At 47.1% G+C, this 22112-nt stretch overlaps 1 protein-coding gene across 2 annotated transcripts in view; it reads right to left on the bottom strand.

The window, feature by feature from the left end:
* Nucleotides 1-21787, bottom strand: part of st6galnac3 (ST6 (alpha-N-acetyl-neuraminyl-2,3-beta-galactosyl-1,3)-N-acetylgalactosaminide alpha-2,6-sialyltransferase 3) — a 107966-nt gene extending 86179 nt beyond the window's left edge. For both annotated transcript variants that reach the window (XM_052509522.1, XM_052509523.1), the window contains exon 1: nucleotides 21513-21787. In XM_052509522.1, the coding sequence (XP_052365482.1) occupies nucleotides 21513-21539 (27 nt within the window). In that variant the 5' untranslated portion in view covers nucleotides 21540-21787. The remainder of the gene's footprint in view (nucleotides 1-21512) is intronic.
* Between the last annotated feature and the right edge of the window lie 325 nt (nucleotides 21788-22112).

Below are 22112 nucleotides of genomic sequence, written 5' to 3'. Positions count from 1 at the left end.
TCTTTATCCTCTCTCCCTGTCTCTATCCTCTCTCTCTCCTCTCTCCTCTCTAACCTCTCTCCCTCTCTAACCTCTCTCCTCCCTCTCTCTCCCTCTCTCTCCCCTCTCTCTCCCTCTCTCTCCCTCTCTCTCCTCTATCACCTCTCTCTCCCCTCTCTATCCTCTCTCACCTCTCTATCCCTCTCTATCCTCTCTCACCTCTCTCTCCCTGTCTATCCTCTCTCTCCTCTCTCTCCCTCTCTCACCTCTCTCTCCTCTCTATCCTCTCCCTCTCTATCCTCTCTCTCCCTCTCTCACCTCTCTCTCCCTCTCTAACCTCTCTCTAATCAGTAACCCAGCCTAAAAACCCCAAACAGCAGGCATTCTCTCCCTCTCTATCCTCTCTCTCTCTCCTCTCTCACCTCTCTCTCCCTCTCTATCCTCTCCTCCTCTCTATCCTCTCTCACCTCTCTCTCCTCTCTATCCTCTCTCACCTCTCTCTCCCCTCTCTCACCTCTCTCTCCCTCTCTAACCTCTCTCTAATCAGTAACAAACCCCAAACAGCAGGCATTCTCTCCCTAGTTCTGAGCCACTGCCTCTCTCCTCCCGGGGTAAAGCAACAGGTATAAACAACAAGTATTCTCTAGATGATGTGGCGTTGAGCTTTATCATTACTTTATGTATCAGCTCATGTTCCCGCAATCAATCAACAACACTGAGACTCAGACCCAGATATTATCAAGGTACAGGGGGTACAGGTACAGGGGGTACAGGGGGTACAGGGGGTACAGGGGGTACAGGTACAGGGTGTACAGGTACAGGGGATACAGGTACAGGGGGTGAGGGAAGGGGGCCTAATCACAGACACACATCTGGTGCATGTTTACAGTGTAGTCATTTAGCAGATGCTCCAGAGCAATTCGAGTTAAGTGCCTTGCTCAACAAGATTTTTCAACTAGTCGGTTCAGGGATTCGAACCAGCGACCTTTCTGTGATTGGGCTAATGCTCATAACTGCTAGGCTACCTGCCACCTATGAATACAGACCTCCAGAGTAGCGAGACCTGACCAGTAAAAACTCCCAACAACAACAACAACAACAACAACAACAACAACAACAACAACAACAACAACAACAACTGCAGTGTGTCTGGGAGTAAGTCCTATGGTTGTCCCAGCCATGACCACTAGAGAGCGCACTACCCACAAATACACTACAGCTGGATTCCTACAGTACAACCTGAATGGACCAGGACCCAGACTGAAACCACCAGCTGTACTCCTACAGTACAACCTGAATGGACCAGGACCCAGACTGAAACCACCAGCTGTACTCCTACAGTACAACCTGAATGGACCAGGACCCAGACTGAAACGACCAGCTGTACTCCTACAGTACAACCTGAATGGACCAGGACCCAGACTGAAACGACCAGCTGTACTCCTACAGTACAACCTGAATGGACCAGGACCCAGACTGAAACGACCAGCTGTACTCCTACAGTACAACCTGAATGGACCAGGACCCAGACTGAAACGACCAGCTGTACTCCTACAGTACAACCTGAATGGACCAGGACCCAGACTGAAACGACCAGCTGTACTCCTACAGTACAACCTGAATGGACCAGGACCCAGACTGAAACGACCAGCTGTACTCCTACAGTACAACCTGAATGGACCAGGACCCAGACTGAAACCACCAGCTGTACTCCTACAGTACAACCTGAATGGACCAGGACCCAGACTGAAACGACCAGCTGTACTCCTACAGTACAACCTGAATGGACCAGGACCCAGACTGAAACCACCAGCTGTACTCCTACAGTACAACCTGAATGGACCAGGACCCAGACTGAAACCACCAGCTGTACTCCTACAGTACAACCTGAATGGACCAGGACCCAGACTGAAACCACCAGCTGGATTCCTACAGTACAACCTGAATGGACCAGGACCCAGACTGAAACGACCAGCTGTACTCCTACAGTACAACCTGAATGGACCAGGACCCAGACTGAAACCACCAGCTTAATAATCCCGTGATCTTCTATTCCCTAGTCATTTAGCCGCTCTGATCAACTCCACTGTTGAACTCCTGATATGCACAGAAATACATTTTAGATGTATACACTCACTACTGTCAGTCACTCTGGGTAAGAACGTCTGTTAAATGATTCAAATGTAGAGGTAAATGTCCTGTCACACACAGAGACACACAGAGAGACACAGAGACACAGAGAGACACAGAGACACAGAGACACACAGAGACACACAGAGACACAGAGAGACACAGACAGACACAGAGAGACACAGAGAGACACAGAGACACAGAGACACAGAGAGACACAGAGACACAGATACACACACGGAGACATGGACAGAGACACAGAGACACAGATACACACAGAGACACGGAGACACACAGAGAGACACAGATACACACAGATACACACACAGACACACACGGAGACCCACCCTGACCCTAACCCCACCCTGATCCTAACCCGACCTGACCCTAACCCCACCCTGACCCTACCCTGACCCTACCCTGATCCTAACCCCACCCTGACCCTAACCCCACCCTGACCCTAACCCCACCCTGATCCTAACCCCACCCTGACCCTAACCCCACCCTGACCCTAACCCCACCCTGACCCTAACCCAACCCTGACCCTACCCTGACCCTACCCTGACCCTAACCCCACCCTGATCCTAACCCCACCCTGACCCTAACCCCACCCTGATCCTAACCCCACCCTGATCCTAACCCCACCCTGACCCTAACCCCACCCTGACCCTAACCCCACCCTGACCCGAACCCCACCCTGATCCTAACCCCACCCTAACCCCACCCTGAACCTAACCCCACCCTGACCCTAAGCCCACCCTGATCCTAACACCACCCTGACCTAACCCCACCCTGACCCTAACCCGACCTGACCCTAACCCACCCTGATCCTAACCCACCTGACCCTAACCCCACCCTGACCCTACCCCCCAGATCCTAACCCCACCCTGACCCTAACCCCACCCTGACCCTAACCCCACCCTGATCCTAACACCACCCAGACCCTAACCCCACCCTGACCCTAACCCAACCCTGACCCTACCCTGACCCTACCCTGACCCTAACCCCACCTGATCCTAACCCGACCTGACCCTAACCCCACCCTGACCCTAGGACCCTACCCTGATCCTAACCCCACCCTGACCCTAACCACCCTGACCCTAACCCCACCCTGACCCTAACCCCACCTGATCCTAACACCACCCTGACCCTAACCCCACCCTGACCCTAACCCAACCCTGACCCTACCCTGACCCTACCTGACCCTAACCCCACCCTGATCTTAACCCCACCCTGACCCTAACCCCACCCTGATCCTAACCCCACCCTGACCCTAACCCCACCCTGACCCTAACCCCACCCTGACCCGACCCCACCCTGACCCTAACCCCACCCTGACCCTAACCCCACCCTGAACCTAACCCCACCCTGACCCTAAGCCCACCCTGATCCTAACACCACCCTGATCCTAACCCCACCCTGACCCTAACCCCACCCTGACCCTACCCTGACCCTACCCTGACCCTAACCCCACCCTGATCCTAACCCCACCCTGACCCTAACCCCACCCTGACCCTAACCCCACCCTGACCCTAACCCCACCCTGATCCTAACCCGACCTGACCCTAACCCCACCCTGACCCTACCCTGACCCTACCCTGATCCTAACCCCACCCTGACCCTAACCCCACCCTGACCCTAACCCCACCCTGACCCTAACCCCACAGCTGATCCTAACACCACCTGACCCTAACCCCACCCCTGACCCTAACCCCACCCTGACCCTACCAGACCCTACCCTGATCCTAACCCCACCCTGACCCTAACCCCACCCTGACCCAACCCCACCCTGACCCTAACCCCACCCTGATCCTAACACCACCCTAACCCCACCCTGACCCTACCCTGACCCTACCCTGATCCTAACCCCACCCTGACCCTAACCCCACCCTGACCCTAACCCCACCCCTGACCCTAACCCCACCCTGATCCTAACACCACCCTGACCCTAACCCCACCCTGACCCTACCCTGACCCTACCCTGACCCTAACCCCACCCTGATCCTAAGGTCTACCTACACCTGTTGTATTCAGCATTTCACTGTAAGGTCTACTACACCTGTTGTATTCAGCATTTCACTGTGAGGTCTACTACACCTGTTGTATTCAGCATTTCACTGTAAGGTCTACTACACCTGTTGTATTCAGCATTTCACTGTAAGGTCTACTACACCTGTTGTATTCAGCATTTCACTGTGAGGTCTACTACACCTGTTGTACTCAGCATTTCACTGTGAGGTCTTCTACACCTGTTGTATTCAGCATTTCACTGTAAGGTCTAGTACACCTGTTGTATTCAGCATTTCATTGTGAGGTCTACTACACCTGTTGTATTCAGCATTTCACTGTGAGGTCTACTACACCTGTTGTATTCAGCATTTCACTGTGAGGTCTACTACACCTGTTGTATTCAGCATTTCACTGTGAGGTCTACTACACCTGTTGTATTCAGCATTTCATTGTGAGGTCTACTACACCTGTTGTATTCAGCATTTCACTGTGAGGTCTACTACACCTGTTGTATTCAGCATTTCACTGTAAGGTCTACCTACACCTGTTGTATTCAGCATTTCACTGTAAGGTCTACTACACCTGTTGTATTCAGCATTTCACTGTGAGGTCTACTACACCTGTTGTATTCAGCATTTCACTGTAAGGTCTACCTACACCTGTTGTATTCAGCATTTCACTGTAAGGTCTACTACACCTGTTGTATTCAGCATTTCACTGTAAGGTCTACTACACCTGTTGTATTCAGCATTTCACTGTGAGGTCTACTACACCTGTTGTATTCAGCATTTCACTGTGAGGTCTACTACACCTGTTGTATTCAGCAATTCACTGTAAGGTCTACTACACCTGTTGTATTCAGCATTTCACTGTGAGGTCTACAACACCTGTTGTATTCAGCATTTCACTGTGAGGTCTACTACACCTGTTGTATTCAGCATTTCACTGTAAGGTCTACTACACCTGTTGTATTCAGCATTTCACTGTAAGGTCTACTACACCTGTTGTATTCAGCATTTCACTGTGAGGTCTACTACACCTGTTGTATTCAGCATTTCACTGTAAGGTCTACTACACCTGTTGTATTCAGCATTTCACTGTAAGATCTACCTACACCTGTTGTATTCAGCATTTCACTGTAAGGTCTACCTACACCTGTTGTATTCAGCATTTCACTGTAAGGTCTACTACACCTGTTGTATTCAGCATTTCACTGTCAGGTCTACTACACCTGTTGTATTCAGCATTTCACTGTAAGGTCTACTACACCTGTTGTATTCAGCATTTCACTGTAAGGTCTAGTACACCTGTTGTATTCAGCATTTCATTGTGAGGTCTACTACACCTGTTGTATTCAGCATTTCACTGTGAGGTCTACTACACCTGTTGTATTCAGCATTTCACTGTGAGGTCTACTACACCTGTTGTATTCAGCATTTCACTGTGAGGTCTACTACACCTGTTGTATTCAGCATTTCATTGTGAGGTCTACTACACCTGTTGTATTCAGCATTTCACTGTGAGGTCTACTACACCTGTTGTATTCAGCATTTCACTGTGAGTTCTACTACACCTGTTGTATTCAGCATTTCACTGTGAGGTCTACTACACCTGTTGTATTCAGCATTTCATTGTGAGGTCTACTACACCTGTTGTATTCAGCATTTCACTGTGAGGTCTACTACACCTGTTGTATTCAGCATTTCACTGTGAGGTCTACTACACCTGTTGTATTCAGCATTTCACTGTAAGGTCTACTACACCTGTTGTATTCAGCATTTCACTGTGATGTCTACTACATCTGTTGTATTCAGCATTTCACTGTGATGTCTACTACACCTGTTGTATTCAGCATTTCACTGTGATGTCTACTACACCTGTTGTATTCAGCATTTCACTGTAAGGTCTACAACACCTGTTGAGAGAGTAGAGAGTAGAGAGTAGAGCTGAGGGTAGAGAGTAGAGAGTAGAGCTGAGGGTAGAGAGTAGAGAGTAGAGCTGAGAGTAGAGTAGAGCTGAGAGTAGAGAGTAGAGAGTAGAGAGTAGAGAGTAGAGTAGAGCTGAGGGTAGAGAGTAGAGCGGAGAGTTGAGAGTAGAGAGTAGAGCTGAGAGTAGAGTAGAGCTGAGAGTGTAGAGCTGAGGGTAGAGAGTAGAGAGTAGAGCTGAGGGTAGAGAGTAGAGAGTAGAGAGTAGAGAGTAGAGAGTAGAGCTGAGGGTATGTCTGTCTTCTTTGGAGGCTGACTGACACATCTGGCAGACTGCTCTGTTCTGTTCCCTCAAACAGAGAGACGGAGCACTTTAAACAATTGGTGTTCTCACCCTCCCCCTGCCCCATGCCCCTCCCCTGCCCCTGCCCCTCTCTCTGCCCCTCCCCCTGCCCCATCACAAGCCATCCTCCCCAGCTACACACGTGTCTGGAAGGGCTGAGAGGAATAGAGGAAATTAAAGGATACCAGGACATTGTTACCTGTTACCCTAAACAGGAGGGCGTTGTTTATTTTCTCAGGGTTGTGTGTTTTAGCTAGTCCAGACGGGAGACGACAAGTACCTGGACTAGGACCTACACCGCTTCCTGTGTGAGGAAACATCCTACTTTACGGATGTTCCTCTTCCTGTGTGAGGTAGGGTCGTACTCTAGGGATGTTCCTCTTCCTGTGTGAGGTAGGGTCGTACTCTACGGATGTTCCTCTTCCTGTGTGAGGTAGGGTCGTACTCTAAGGATGTTCCTCTTCCTGTGTGAGGTAGGGTCGTACTCTACGGATGTTCCTCTTCCTGTGTGAGGTAGGGTCGTACTCTACTGATGTTCCTCTTCCTGAGTGAGGAAGGGTCTACTCTACGGATGTTCCTCTTCCTGTGTGAGGTAGGGTCGTACTCTCGGATGTTCCTCTTCCTGTGTGAGGTAGGGTCGTACTCTACTGATGTTCCTCTTCCTGTGTGAGGTAGGGTCGTACTCTACGGATGTTCCTCTTCCTGTGTGAGGTAGGGTCGTACTCTACGGATGTTCCTCTTCCTGTGTGAGGTAGGGTCGTACTCTACTGATGTTCCTCTTCCTGTGTGAGGTAGGGTCGTACTCTAGGGATGTTCCTCTTCCTGTGTGAGGTAGGGTCGTACTCTACGGATGTTCCTCTTCCTGTGTGAGGGAGGGTCTACTCACGGATGTTCCTCTTCCTGTGTGAGGTAGGGTCGTACTCTACGGATGTTCCTCTTCCTGTGTGAGGTAGGGTCGTACTCTAAGGATGTTCCTCTTCCTGTGTGAGGGAGGGTCGTACTCTACAGATGTTCCTCTTCCTGTGTGAGGTAGGGTCGTACTCTACGGATGTTCCTCTTCCTGTGTGTAGAAACGTCCTACTCTACGGATGTTCCTCTTCCTGTGTGAGGTAGGGTCGTACTCTACGGATGTTCCTCTTCCTGTGTGAGGTAGGGTCGTACTCTACAGATGTTCCTCTTCCTGTGTGAGGTAGGGTCGTACTCTACGGATGTTCCTCTTCCTGTGTGAGGTAGGGTCGTACTCTATGGATGTTCCTCTTCCTGTGTGAGGTAGGGTCGTACTCTATGGATGTTCCTCTTCCTGTGTGAGGTAGGGTCGTACTCTACGGATGTTCCTCTTCCTGTGTGAGGTAGGGTCGTACTCTACGGATGTTCCTCTTCCTGTGTGAGGTAGGGTCGTACTCTATGGATGTTCCTCTTCCTGTGTGAGGTAGGGTCGACTCTAAGGATGTTCCTCTTCCTGTGTGAGGGAGGGTCGTACTCTAAGGATGTTCCTCTTCCTGTGTGAGGTAGGGTCGTACTCTACGGATGTTCCTCTTCCTGTGTGAGGTAGGGTCGTACTCTACAGATGTTCCTCTTCCTGTGTGAGGTAGGGTCGTACTCTATGGATGTTCCTCTTCCTGTGTGAGGTAGGGTCGTACTCTATGGATGTTCCACTTCCTGTGTGAGGGGAGGGTCGTACTCTACGGATGTTCCTCTTCGTGTGTGAAGTAGGGTCGTACTCTAGGGATGTTCCTCTTCCTGTGTGAGGTAGGGTCGTACTCTATGGATGTTCCTCTTCCTGTGTGAGGTAGGGTCGTACTCTACGGATGTTCCTCTTCCTGTGTGAGGTAGGGTCGTACTCTACGGATGTTCCTCTTCCTGTGTGAGGTAGGGTCGTACTCTACGGATGTTCCTCTTCCTGTGTGAAGTAGGGTCGTACTCTACAGATGTTCCTCTTCCTGTGTGAGGTAGGGTCGTACTCTACGGATGTTCCTCTTCCTGTGTGAGGTAGGGTCGTACTCTATGGATGTTCCTCTTCCTGTGTGAGAGAGGGTCGTACTCTACGGATGTACCTCTTCCTGTGTGAAGTAGGGTCGTACTCTAGGGATGTTCCTCTTCCTGTGTGAGGGAGGGTCGTACTCTACGGATGTTCCTCTTCCTGTGTGAGGTAGGGTCGTACTCTATGGATGTTCCTGTGTGAGGTAGGGTCGTACTCTACGGATGTTCCTCTTCCTGTGTGAGGTAGGGTCGTACTCTACTGATGTTCCTCTTCCTGTGTGAGGTAGGGTCGTACTCTACGGATGTTCCTCTTCCTGTGTGAGGTAGGGTCGTACTCTACGGATGTTCCTCTTCCTGTGTGAGGTAGGGTCGTACTCTACGGATGTTCCTCTTCCTGTGTGAGGTAGGGTCGTACTCTACGGATGTTCCTCTTCCTGTGTGTAGAAACGTCCTACTCTACGGATGTTGTAGAGCCTGCAGGAGCGAGTCACTGCTTCGATGTTTGGCAGAAAAGGACAGGGTGATGTCACTCTCCCCAGCGGGGGCCCCAGGGCCGAGGTTGTGAAACCCTGCTGTTAGCATGACATGGCGGGAATTTGGATAGCGCACAGGGCTGCGTGCCGGAAGGTTGTGGGTTCACAGACCCCCGTGGACAAGAGTAGGGGTGGTGTCACGAGTCCGACCTGTGTTTGGGGCCGTTACTATTGTGAGCACCCTGTGGTGCGTTGGTGCTATTAAAGACGCACAGCTTTGCACTCACTGTCTCCTGCGTTTGACTCCACACACCTACGACACCTGAAGCATTACAGGTGGAAAGATCTCTTTCATAGTAAAAGCATTACATCTATCATCATATTTACAAGTCTGAGAGAAACATGTAAAGTTGCTGCCAATGTCTGGAACGAACTGCAAAAAAATCACTGAAGCTGGAGACTCATATCTCACTCACTAGCTTTAAGCATCAGCTGTCAGAGCAGCTCACAGATCATTGCACCCTGTAAATAGCCCATCCAACTACCTCATCCCCATACTGTATTTATTTATTTATTTATCTTGCTCCTTTGTACCCCAGTATCTCAACTTGCACAATCATCCTCTATGCACATTCTACCATTCCAGTGTTTAATTGCTATATTGTAATTATTTCGCCACCATGGCCTATTTATTGCCTTACCTCCCTTAACCTACCTCATTTGCACACACTGTATATAGACTTTTCTATTGTATGTTTGTTTATTCCATGTGTAACTCTGTGTTGTTTTTGTCGCATTGCTTTGCTTTATCTTGGCCGTGTAAAAGGTGTCGTCGTCTGATGAGGAAGAATCGGGCCAAAGCGCAGCGTGGTAAGTGTTCATGACTTTATTTTAAACTGAACACTAGAACAAAATACCAAAGTGCAAAACGAAACAGTCCTGTCAGGTGCAGAGAACACTAAACAGAAAATAACTACCCACAACACACAGGTGGGAAAAGGCTACCTAAGTATGATTCTCAATCGGAGACAACGACAGTCAGCTGTGTCTGATTGAGAACCATACCCGGCCAAACACAAAGAAATACAAAACATAGAAAAAAGAACATAGAATGCCCACCCCAAATCACACCCTGACCAAACCAAAAATAGAGACATAAAAAGCTCTCTAAGGTCAGGGCGTCACAGGCCAGGTCGTAGTTGTAAATGAGAACTTGTTCTCAACTAGCCTACCTGGTTAAATAAAGGTGTTCTCAACTAGCCTACCTGGTTAAATAAAGGTGTTCTCAACTAGCCTACCTGGTTAAATAAAGGTGTTCTCAACTAGCCTACCTGGTTAAATAAAGGTGTTCTCAACTAGCCTACCTGGTTAAATAAAGGTGTTCTCAACTAGCCTACCTGGTTAAATAAAGGTGTTCTCAACTAGCCTACCTGGTTAAATAAAGGTGTTCTCAACTAGCCTACCTGGTTAAATAAAGGTGTTCTCAACTAGCCTACCTGGTTAAATAAAGGTGTTCTCAACTGGCCTACCTGGTTAAATAAAGGTGTTCTCAACTGGTCTACCTGGTTAAATAAAGGTGTTCTCAACTAGCCTACCTGGTTAAATAAAGGTGTTCTCAACTAGCCTACCTGGTTAAATAAAGGTGTTCTCAACTGGTCTACCTGGTTAAATAAAGGTGTTCTCAACTAGCCTACCTGGTTAAATAAAGGTGTTCTCAACTAGCCTACCTGGTTAAATAAAGGTGTTCTCAACTAGCCTACCTGGTTAAATAAAGGTGTTCTCAACTAGCCTACCTGGTTAAATAAAGGTGTTCTCAACTAGCCTACCTGGTTAAATAAAGGTGTTCTCAACTAGCCTACCTGGTTAAATAAAGGTGTAAAAATGTATAAATAAAAGAAAAATAAGTGTCCTGTGTTTCATGAACTGAAAGATCCCACAAATGTAAAAGCTAAAAGCTTATCTATAATGTTGTGCGTAAATTTGTTTACATCCCTGTTAGTGAGCATTTCTCCTTCACCAAGATAATCCATCCACCAAAAACTCATTAAAAAAAAATCCCAAAACACATTAAATAACAGACAGTCCTTTCTGCTATTAGCCCATAGAAACACATTAAATAACAGACAGACATGTTCCAACATCTAGTGGAAAGCCTTCCCAGGAGAGTGGAGGCTGTTATAGCAGTAATGTTCCAACATCTAGTGGAAAGCCTTCCCCAGAAGAGTGGAGGCTGTTATAGCAGCAATGTTCCAACATCTAGTGGAAAGCCTTCCCAGAAGAGTAGAGGCTGTTATAGCAGCAATGTTCCAACATCTAGTGGAAAGCCTTCCCAGAAGAGTGGAGGCTGTTATAGCAGCAATGTTCCAACATCTAGTGGAAAGCCTTCCCAGAAGAGTGGAGGCTGTTATAGCAGCAATGTTCCAACATCTAGTGGAAAGCCTTCCCAGAAGAGTGGAGGCTGTTATAGCAGCAATGTTCCTACATCTAGTGGAAAGCCTTCCCAGAAGAGTGGAGGCTGTTATAGCAGCAATGTTCCAACATCTAGTGGAAAGCCTTCCCAGAAGAGTGGAGGCTGTTATAGCAGCAATGTTCCAACATCTAGTGGAAAGCCTTCCCAGAAGAGTGGAGGCTGTTATAGCAGCAATGTTCCAACATCTAGTGGAAAGCCTTCCCAGAAGAGTGGAGGCTGTTATAGCAGCAATGTTCCAACATCTAGTGGAAAGCCTTCCTAGAAGAGTGGAGGCTGTTATAGCAGCAATGTTCCAACATCTAGTGGAAAGCCTTCCTAGAAGAGTGGAGGCTGTTATAGCAGCAATGTTCCAACATCTAGTGGAAAGCCTTCCCAGAAGAGTGGAGGCTGTTATAGCAGCAATGTTCCAACATCTAGTGGAAAGCCTTCCCAGAAGAGTGGAGGCTGTTATAGCAGCAATGTTCCAACATCTAGTGGAAAACCTCCCTAGAAGAGTAGAGGCTGTTATAGCAGCAATGTTCCAACATCTAGTGGAAAGCCTTCCCAGAAGAGTGGAGGCTGTTATAGCAGCAAAGGGGGGGACCAACTCCATATTAATGGCCATGATTTTGGAATGAGATGTTCAATAAACAGATGAACACATTATTTTGGTAATATTAATAATATACTCCACTCTACTGTACTATTAATAATAATCAAATGTAGTGTAGAGAGCTAGATAAAGAGAGAAGAGACTTCATCCTGAAGAATCCAATAATGGCCCATAGTTTTATCTAAATGTAAAATGGCTATACATGATTTGGTTGGACCGTACTTGTTATATGATGAAAAGCTGCCAGTAGTGTAGCTCGGCATAATCCTGCCACACACACACACACACACACACACACACACACAGACACACACACACAGACACACAGACACACAGACACACACACACACACACAGACACAGACACAGACACACACACACACACACACACAGACACAGACACACACACACACACACACACACACACACACACACACACACACACACACACACACACACACACACACACACACACACACAGACACACAGACAGACACAGACATAGACACACACACACACACACACACACACACAGACACACAGACACAGACACACAGACACACACATACACACACATACACACACACACACACACACACACACACACACACACAGACACACACAGACACACACAGACACACACACACTCTCTCTCTACTTTTCCAGTTTAAAGCAGAAGAGCACTTCCCATGACGAGTGATTAAACATTACCAATGGGACTTACGTGAATGATAGTAATGGCTTGAAGTGGTGGCTGTAGCTAGCAGATGGCTAGAGGAGAGGGAAAGATCCCCATCCTCATCACACACACACACACACACAGGTTTTCTGCCTCCCTCCCTCCCTCCCTCCCCTCCCTCCCTCCCTCCCTCCCTCCCTCCCTCCCTCCTTCCCTCCCTCCCTCCCTCCCTCCCTCCCCTCCCTCCCCCTCCCTCCCTCTCTGCCTCCCTCCCTCCCTCCCTCTCTGCCTCCCCCTCCCTCCCTCTCTCCCTCCCTCCCTCCCTCCCTCCCCCTCCCTCCCTCCCTCCCTCCCTCCCCTCCCTCCCTCCCTCCCTCTCTCCCTCCCTCCCTCCCCTCCCTCCCTCCCTCTCCCCTCCTCTGCCTCCCTCCCTCCCCTCCTTCCCTCCCTCCCTCCCTCCCTCCCTCTCTCCCCTCCCTCCCTCCCTCTCCCTCCCTCCCTCCCTCCCTCCCTCCCTCTCTCCCTCTCTCCCTCTCCCTCCCTCCCTCCCTCCCTCCCTCCCTCCCTCCCTCCCTCCCTCCCCCTCCCCCTCCCTCAGTAACTGGAGAGGAAGTTAAAAGCATTCCAATGATTAAAAGTCTAAATCACTCAAATCTAGGAAACCGTGTAATTGTAACATTGTAGCCAAATAATGTAATAACAGAGAAAATCTGGCCAAGGATTTGAAATCGCCTAAACCCTAAACCAGGTTTCCAAACACATCCCTGTATACTCTGCCAGTAGCTGTATCTATTCCTGATCACAACTGGACAGGAAGTTAACCATTTAGAGACTGTCATTGATCCTGAATAATGTAGGCTAATTATGTAATAACATAGGATATCTGGTCAAGGATTTGAAAGAGTGCAAACCAGAATTCCAAAACACAACACAACACACACACACACAGTTATGGTGACTGGACACACACACACACACACACACACACACACACACACACACACACACACACACACACACACACACACACACACACACACACACACACACACACACACACACACACACACACAACACACACACACAAACACAACACACACACACACACACAGTTATGGTGACTGGACACACACACACACACACAATTATGTTGACTGGACACACACTGGACCCCTCCTGTCTCAGCCTCCAGTGTTTATGCTGCAGTAGTTTATGTGTCGGGGGGCTAGGGTTAGTTTGTTATATCTGGAGTACTTCTCCTGTCCTATCCGGTGTCCTGTGTGAATTTAAGTATGCTCTCTCTAATTCTCTCTTTCTTTCTCTCTCTCGGAGGACCTGAGCCCTAGGACCATGCCTCAGGACTACCTGACATGATGACTCCTTGCTGTCCCCAGTCCACCTGGCCGTGCTGCTGCTCCAGTTTAAACTGTTCTGCCTTATTATTATTGGACCATGCTGGTCATTTATGAACATTTGAACATCTTGGCCATGTTCTGTTATAATCTCCACCCGGCACAGCCAGAAGAGGACTGGCCACCCCTCATAGCCTTGTTCCTCTCTACCCATCACAGCCAGAAGAGGACTGGCCACCCCTCATAGCCTGGTTCCTCTCTAGGTTTCTTCCTAGGTTTTGGCCTTTCTAGGGAGTTTCTACACCTGCATTGCTTGCTGTTTGGGGTTTTAGGCTGGGTTTCTGTACAGCACTTTGAGATATCAGCTGATGTGCGAAGGGCTATATAAATAAATTTGATTTGATTTGACACACAGTTATGGTGACTGGACACACACACACACACACACTTATGGTGACTGGACACACACACTGTTATGATGACTGTAGCGTAAACAGGAGCCAAGTGTGTCCTCTCTCACTGCAGTGCGTCTCAGCGGCGTCATCGCCATCATCAAGGTCATTGATATCAGATGGATACTGTAGTGTCAACTGAACGGAGGTCGGTCACTGTGTAACACTGAAGCACTATATCTCAACTGTATCTAACTACCTGTCGATGGAAGGACTCCAACCCAACTGTGCTACAGAGTGACTTTTATCGTGTTCATCTTGACCTTGTCTGTGCTACAGAGTTCCTACTAGTATCACATATGACCAGCCGCGCTCTGCAGGACATCAGATCGACAGTCACTTCGAGTCACTAAACCTCGATTTCGACTTCGAATATGACTTGTGTTAACACGGTAGATGAGGTCTATGATGTACTTGATGCCAATCCATTGATTCCTCTCCAGTCGTTACTACGAGCCCATCCTCCCAAATTAAGGTGCCACCAGCCTCCTGTGATAGATAGATAGATAGATAGATAGATAGATAGATAGATAGATAGATAGATAGATAGATAGATAGATAGATAGATAGATAGATAGATAGATAGGGTTCTGACTGCAGACATCATATACAGTAAATATCTTCATGTCTCTTCGTCCGTATCATAGAACCAAAACATTTCAAATTGCACAGTAGCTAGCTCTGCCTGCAGTTGCCGGGTTACTGTCTCACGTTGTCAAACGAATGACGGCACGTCACATGGCACAGAGGGTGAGAACTACCTAGAATGCATACCAAATGGAACCCTGATCCCTACGTAGCGCACTATACAGAATAAGCAATAGGGTGTCGTTTAGGCTCTGTAGTAAATGACTCGCAGGCAGGCTGTGCTGCTGTCATTATCCTGCCGACACAGGAAGGTCTCATTGTCTGCTGTGAGATCCTTTCACAGCATTAAAGTTACAACAAACACCGATCGAGTGACGTCTTCACATTGATGTCAATGGGAGAAGAATACTGCGTTCCAAGTGGCTCCCTGTTCCCCACAGGGCTCTCTGGGTAAACGGAGTGCACTACATTGGGAATAGGGAGCCACATGGGACTCACCCTAAGTGAACATTGGAGGAGGTTAGTATTGGCCCCATGGTAACATCCAAGGAGGCTCTGGCTCTGCTCGTGGATTTCAGCCTAGTTTGTGGTCCTTCTGTGGCTCAGTTGGTAGAGCATGGCGCTTGTAACGCCAGGGTAGTGGGTTCGATTCCCGGGACCACCCATACGTAGAATGTATGCACACATGACTGTAAGTCGCTTTGGATAAAAGCGTCAGCTAAATGGCATATATTACTGAGACAAGGGAGAAAGTTGCCTGGCGCTCCCCATCCATTCTATTGGATAATGTCCGGTCAGTGGACAAGTCGAGGCTTTCGACTTTTGTCAATCACAACATTCTTATCGGCAGACTCAACAGCCTTGGTTTCTCAAAGGACTGCCTCGCCTGGTTCACCAACTACTTCTCAGATAGAGTTCAGTGTGTCGAATCGGAGGGCCTGTTGTCCGGACCTCTGACAGTCTCTATGGGGGTGCCACAGGGTTCAATCCTCGGGCCGACTCTCTTCTCTGTATACGTCAATGATGTCGCTCTTGCTGCTGGTGATTCACTGATCCACCTCTAGGACAGAGGAGCCTCTTAAAGAAGAAGTTACAGGTCTGTGAGAGCCAGAAATCTTGCTTGTTTGTAGGTGACCAAATACTTATTTTCCACCATAATTTGCAAATAAATTCATTAAAAATCCTACAATGTGATTTTCTGGATTTTTTTTCAAATTTTGTCTGTCATAGTTGAAGTGTACCTATGATGAAAATTACAGGCCTCTCTCATCTTTTTAAGTGGGAGAACTTGCACAATTGGTGGCTGACTAAATACTTTTTGCCCCACTGTATATAGAAAGGGAAACACTGGTCACTTTATTGTTTACATACACAACAAAGCATCCTTCACTCATGCTGCCAAACATACCCTCGTAAACCTGACCATCCTACCAATCCTCAACTTCGGCGATGTAATTTACAAAATAGCCTCCAACACGCTACTCAACAAATTGGATGCAGTCTATCACAGTGCCATCCGTTTTGTCACCAAAGCCCCATATACTACCCACCACTGCGACCTGTATACTCAGCAGGTGTATCTCACTGGTCACCCCCAAAGCCAATTCTTCCTTTGGCCACCTCTCCTTCCAGTTCTCTGCTGCCAATGACTGGAATGAACTGCAAAAATATCTAAAGCTGGAGACTTACCTAACTCACTAGCTTTAAGCATCAGCTGTCAGAGCAGTTCACAGATCACTGCACCTGTACACAGCCCATCTGTAAATAGCCCATCCAATTTACCTATCTATCTACCTACCTCATCCCCATACTGTAAATCTGTGTTGTTGTTTGTGTCGAACTGCTTTGCTTTATCTTGGCCAGGTCGCAGTTGTAAATGAGAACTTGTTCTCAACTGGCCTACCTGGTTAAATAAACGTGGAATAAAAAATAAAAATAAAACTGGAGAATAAGATGGATGAGCTTAGTTCCAGAGTCTCGTATCAGAGAGACTTGAAAAGCTGCCAGAGACGTGGCTGGACGACTCTTATCTACATCTATCTACATCATAGCGAGGGAAACAGCGCCCCTCTGTCTCTCTATGTGTAGTCCATGTCTCTGATGCTGTCTGGACCAAAAGAGTATTACATGTTGCTGACGTAGCATTTAATTGATCGATGCCAACAAGAATTTGGACTCCCTTGATACAAAAAGTATTAAATAATTAGCCGATCGGCGTTGACCTGCAGCAAAACGCCAAAAGGAGGCCAGTTTGGATTTGGCTTCGCACCAATCAAAACACATCGTAAGCAAAACTTAATTTTGGTTTCATGTGTTCATGTTCTGCTGTAACTAGCTCGCTAAATAGGCCTGTTCCCACGGATAGAGATGTGGATCTGTACAGGCCAATGATTATATTCACAATTCTAATCTAACCATAAATTAATATATTGTACCAGTGGCCTAACATGATTGAAGGTCAATATGTAGCCTAGATGTAGCCAACTAGTCTCACATTAACTAGTAGTAGTTGAGCTACCAATTAGTTATAGTGATTTTACTGACATCAATTTTGTTTATGAATTATTAAGTGATCAAAACTCATAATTATGTTACGAAATTGTTAACAGAATTACCTGAAAATCTGTAACGTAATTACTGCAGCTGAATTGGCTACAAATCATAATAATCACAAACCACAGTTGGGTCACCTGCTATTCGGTTGAACAACTGACTAGGTATCCCCTTTCCCTACTGTCCTCCCTTCCACTGGCATGCTGTTATGTTCAGAAGCCCCTCCCCCCTCTCTTTCCCTCTCTCTCCGGTTAATGTCTCTTGAAAAGTAGTTGACATTTATTCAGTCTGGCCTTGATGTTAGCAGACGGACCGGACTGGACCAAATCTAAACCTAAATCATAGACGTACAGTACCAGTCAAACGTTTGGACACAACTGCTCATTCCAGGGAGTTTTCTACATTGTAGAATAATAGTTGTAGCATAATAGTGAAGACATCAAAACTATGAAATAACACATTTGGAATCATGTAAGTAACCAAAAAAAGTGTTAAACAAATCAAAATATATTTTATATTTGAAATTCTTCAAAGTAGCCATCCTTTGCTTTGATGGCAGCTTCTCAACCAGCTTTACGAGTTAGTCACCTGGAATGCATTTCAATTAACAGGTGTGCCTTGTTTGAGCCAATCAGTTGTGTTGTGGCAAGGTAGGGGTGGTATACAGAAGATAGCCCTATTGGGTAAAAGACCAAGTCCATATTATGGCAAGAACATCTCAAATAAGCAGAGAGAAACGACAGTCCGTCATTACTTTAAGACATGAAGGTCAGTCAATGCGGAAAATTAAAGAACTTTGAACGTTTCTTCAAGTGCCGTTACAAAAACCATCAAGCACTATGATGAAACTGGCTCTCATGAGGACCACCACAGGACAGTAAGACCCAGAGTTACCTCAACTGGCTCTCATGAGGACCACCACAGGACAGGAAGACCCAGAGTTACCTCAACTGGCTCTCATGAGGACCACCACAGGAAAGGAAGACTGTGAGTTACCTCAACTGGCTCTCATGAGGACCACCACAGGAAAGGAAGACCGTGAGTTACCTCAACTGGCTCTCATGAGGACCGCCACAGGAAAGGAAGACCCTGAGCTACCTCTGCTGCAGAGAATAAGTTCATTAGAGATACCAGCTTCAGAAATTACAGCCCAAATAAATGCTTCACAGAGTTCAAGTAACAGACACCTCAACATCAACTGTTCAGAGGAGACTGCGTGAATCAGGCCTTCATGGTTGATTTGCTGTTAAGAAACCACTACTAAAGGACACCAATAAGAAGAAGAGACTTGCTTGGGCCAAGAAACATGAGCAATGGACATCAGATCTGTGGAAATCTGTCCTGATGAGTCCAAATTTGAGATTTTTGGTTCCAACCATCGTGTCTTTGTGAGACGCAGAGTAGGTGAACGGACGATCGCCGCATGTGTGGTTCCCACCGTGAAGCATGGAGGAGGAGGTGTGATGGTACTTTGCTGCTGACACACTGTCGGTATATTGTAATATACCCTACACTGTACTGAACTCTAATCTACGGTTCTGTGTTGTGCTGCAGACATCTTTGTGTCTTAATTCAGATTCACATAAATATTTAAGAGTTTTCGGAAAAACATGATCGCATAAAAACCTGAGGGAGATTTTACCGTTACCAAAGTTTGCATCTGCACAGTTCTTCCACTAAATGTGTTTTTGTAAAATACTAGTTCAGTGTTAATTGTTAAAAGTTGTCCTAGAGCATAGAGTTACTTTTTGTTTGTTAAACTTAGAAATCAATGTTTTTTGTTTGACTTACTTGTCACGTTCTGACCTTTATTTCCTGTGTTTTGTATTTAGTTAGTATGGTCAGGGCGTGAGTTGGGTGGGCAGTCTATGTTTGTTTTTCTATGTTTTGGGTATTTCTATGTTTCGGCCTAGTATGGTTCTCAATCAGAGGCAGGTGTCATTAGTTGTCTCTGATTGAGAATCATACTTAGGTAGCCTGGGTTTCACTGTGTGTTTGTGGGTGATTGTTCCTGTCTCTGTCTTTGCACCAGATAGGACTGTTTTGAGTTTTCACATTTCTTGTTTTTTTGTCGTCAGTTGTTCATGTGTACCTTAACGTATTAAAAAGAACCATGGACAATTACCACGCCGCGTATTGGTCCTCTGATCCGTTTCGCCTCTCCGCTTCGGAAGAGGAGGAGGAAATTCATTACGTTACTGTACATTTTAAAGTAATAAAACTGGGTCAAAGCATAATTCCGTTTCTATGGAATTCACCCAGAGCTACTGCTTACAGGATCTAAAAGAACATCCAAAAGAACAATGAGGGAAGTTGAATCCTAAACACCGGCTCTGACGCTCATCGTATGTGACAAGGCGGTGTTAGGCCTGATCAAAGGGAAACCCAGCCGTGAGATGCCCAATGATGTAGAACCCCCCTCCCCCCCAAAACGAGCTAAATGCCTTTTATACTCGTGTTGAGGAATTACAACAGGAAGTAAGGGGGCGCTGAGGGTACTGAGCCCTCAACACGGGGGGACCCTCAGGGGTGCATTTGCTTAGTCCCCTCCTGTACTCCCCTTCTCACCCATGACCGCGTAGCCACGCACTCCAACACCATCATCAAGTTTGCAAACGACAAGGCGGTGTTAGGCCTGATCACAGACAGCGATGAGAAGGCCAGAGACTTGGCAGTGTGTTGGCAGGGCAACAACCTCTCCCTCAACGTCAGTAAACTATCATGGATTATAGGAGAAAGAGGGGAGAGCACGCCCCCATCCACATCGACAGGGCTTTAGTGGAGTGGGTCGAGAGCTTCAAGTTCTTTGGCGTCTACACCACTAAGGACTTAACATGGTCCACACACACCAACACAGTCGTGAAGAGGGCACCACAGCACCTCTTGCCCCTCTGAAAGATTAAAATATTTGGCATGGGGCCTAGGATCCACAAAAAGAAGTTATACAGCTGCACCATCGAGAGCATCTTGACTTGATGAATTACTTGGTATGGCAAATGCACCGCCCTCGACCTCAAGATGCTACAGAGGTTGGTGCGAACAGCCCAGTACATCACTGGGGCTGAGCCCCCTGACATCCAGGACCTCAATACCAGGCGGTGTCAGAGGAAGGCTAGAAAAATTGCCAAACACTCCAGCCATCCAAGCCATAGACTGTTCACGCTGTAGCCGTCTGGCATGGGCTCTCGGACCAACAGGCTCCAAGACAGCTTCTACCATAAGACTGCTAAATAGTTCATTAAAGGTTACCCGGACTATGTGTGTGTGTGTGTGTGTGTGTGTGTGTGTGTGTGTGTGTGTGTGTGTGTGTGTGTGTGTGTGTGTGTGTGTGTGTGTGTGTGTGTGTGTGTGTGTGTGTGTGTGTGTGTGTGTGTGTGTGTGTGTATGTTGTACTATCATGTGAGTTTCTTGCAGAAAAATAAGTTGTTTGACAATACAAATATAATAGGCTATTTGGAGTCACTGCAGGGCATTTAAATGGATGATAAGTCTATTTAAAACGTGAATACGAGCTCAAATTGTTTACCACGATGACCCATGGCATGGTAATAAAGGTGGGACTTAATTTAACTTTAGGTAATGGGAAGCAATACTAAATAATGATTTGCACACATCGCAGACCTTGTTCTCTAAACATAGGCTAAGGGGAATCCACATGCACAACGCATGTGGACACATACCAGATCAACGGTTATCGTTGGATACTTTGTATCCTTTAGGCCTCTGCAATAATGTTTCCCGTTACATTGTAACCGATTGAACGTTAACCCACCAGTCAACTACAATTGGTGGTCAAAAAAAAAAAAAGGAGGGCAGAAGAGGGAAACAGTTACACCGCGAACAGCGTCCAGCTGAACACAGCAACGTATATTATTCCAAACACTACTGTCACACTGCCCAGTCAATTTATGCTCATTTTCAATCACACATAGTTAATACAGTCTGTTGATCAATGTGGCACTTGTTTAAAGAGAGAATCCGTCTTACCTTGCCTATCCAGGCCATCCTAAACATATATTCAGACAATGGTTCTGTCTCGGCTGGAGCTGTTGGGTTTCGTGACGAGACGAAAAACACTTCTGCCGTTTGTTGTTGTTGTTTTTATGTGCGGTTTATTGATGCGCGCGACAAACGCATATTCGGTTGTTTATCAAACGAAGATCATTTCTCCCACATAAATATTGTAGCGTACCGTTATTCGAGTTATCTCGGCATTCTCCATGGAACCTGGTGTTGGATTGACGTGTGCTGCTACTGGCTGATAGACGCGACCGCACCGCCTCCTGGTGATCACGTGACCCTCTGGTGTCTGATTCTGATTCTTGATTCCTTCACGCAGGGAGAACGTCGAGACAGCCGCAGCCCGGTGTAGCGGTCTGCTGTGCTGCATATACGATCATATAAAGAGAATAGGATGGACAAGCTTTGAACTTCAACTGAAGGTGTTTTCTTATGAGACCGAGAAAACCACAAAGCATTCGTTTAATAGGGTTTTATCTGCAGTTTGGGGGGTGAGGGGTGTATTGCCCAAATTACTTCTGAATCACATCACACAGGCTGTGTGTAGCATTAAAATAATAATAATAA

This window comes from Oncorhynchus keta, unplaced genomic scaffold (assembly GCF_023373465.1).
Source record: "Oncorhynchus keta strain PuntledgeMale-10-30-2019 unplaced genomic scaffold, Oket_V2 Un_contig_4700_pilon_pilon, whole genome shotgun sequence".
Lineage (NCBI taxonomy): Eukaryota > Metazoa > Chordata > Actinopteri > Salmoniformes > Salmonidae > Oncorhynchus > Oncorhynchus keta.
This window is presented reverse-complemented; position numbering and strand designations above follow the sequence as displayed.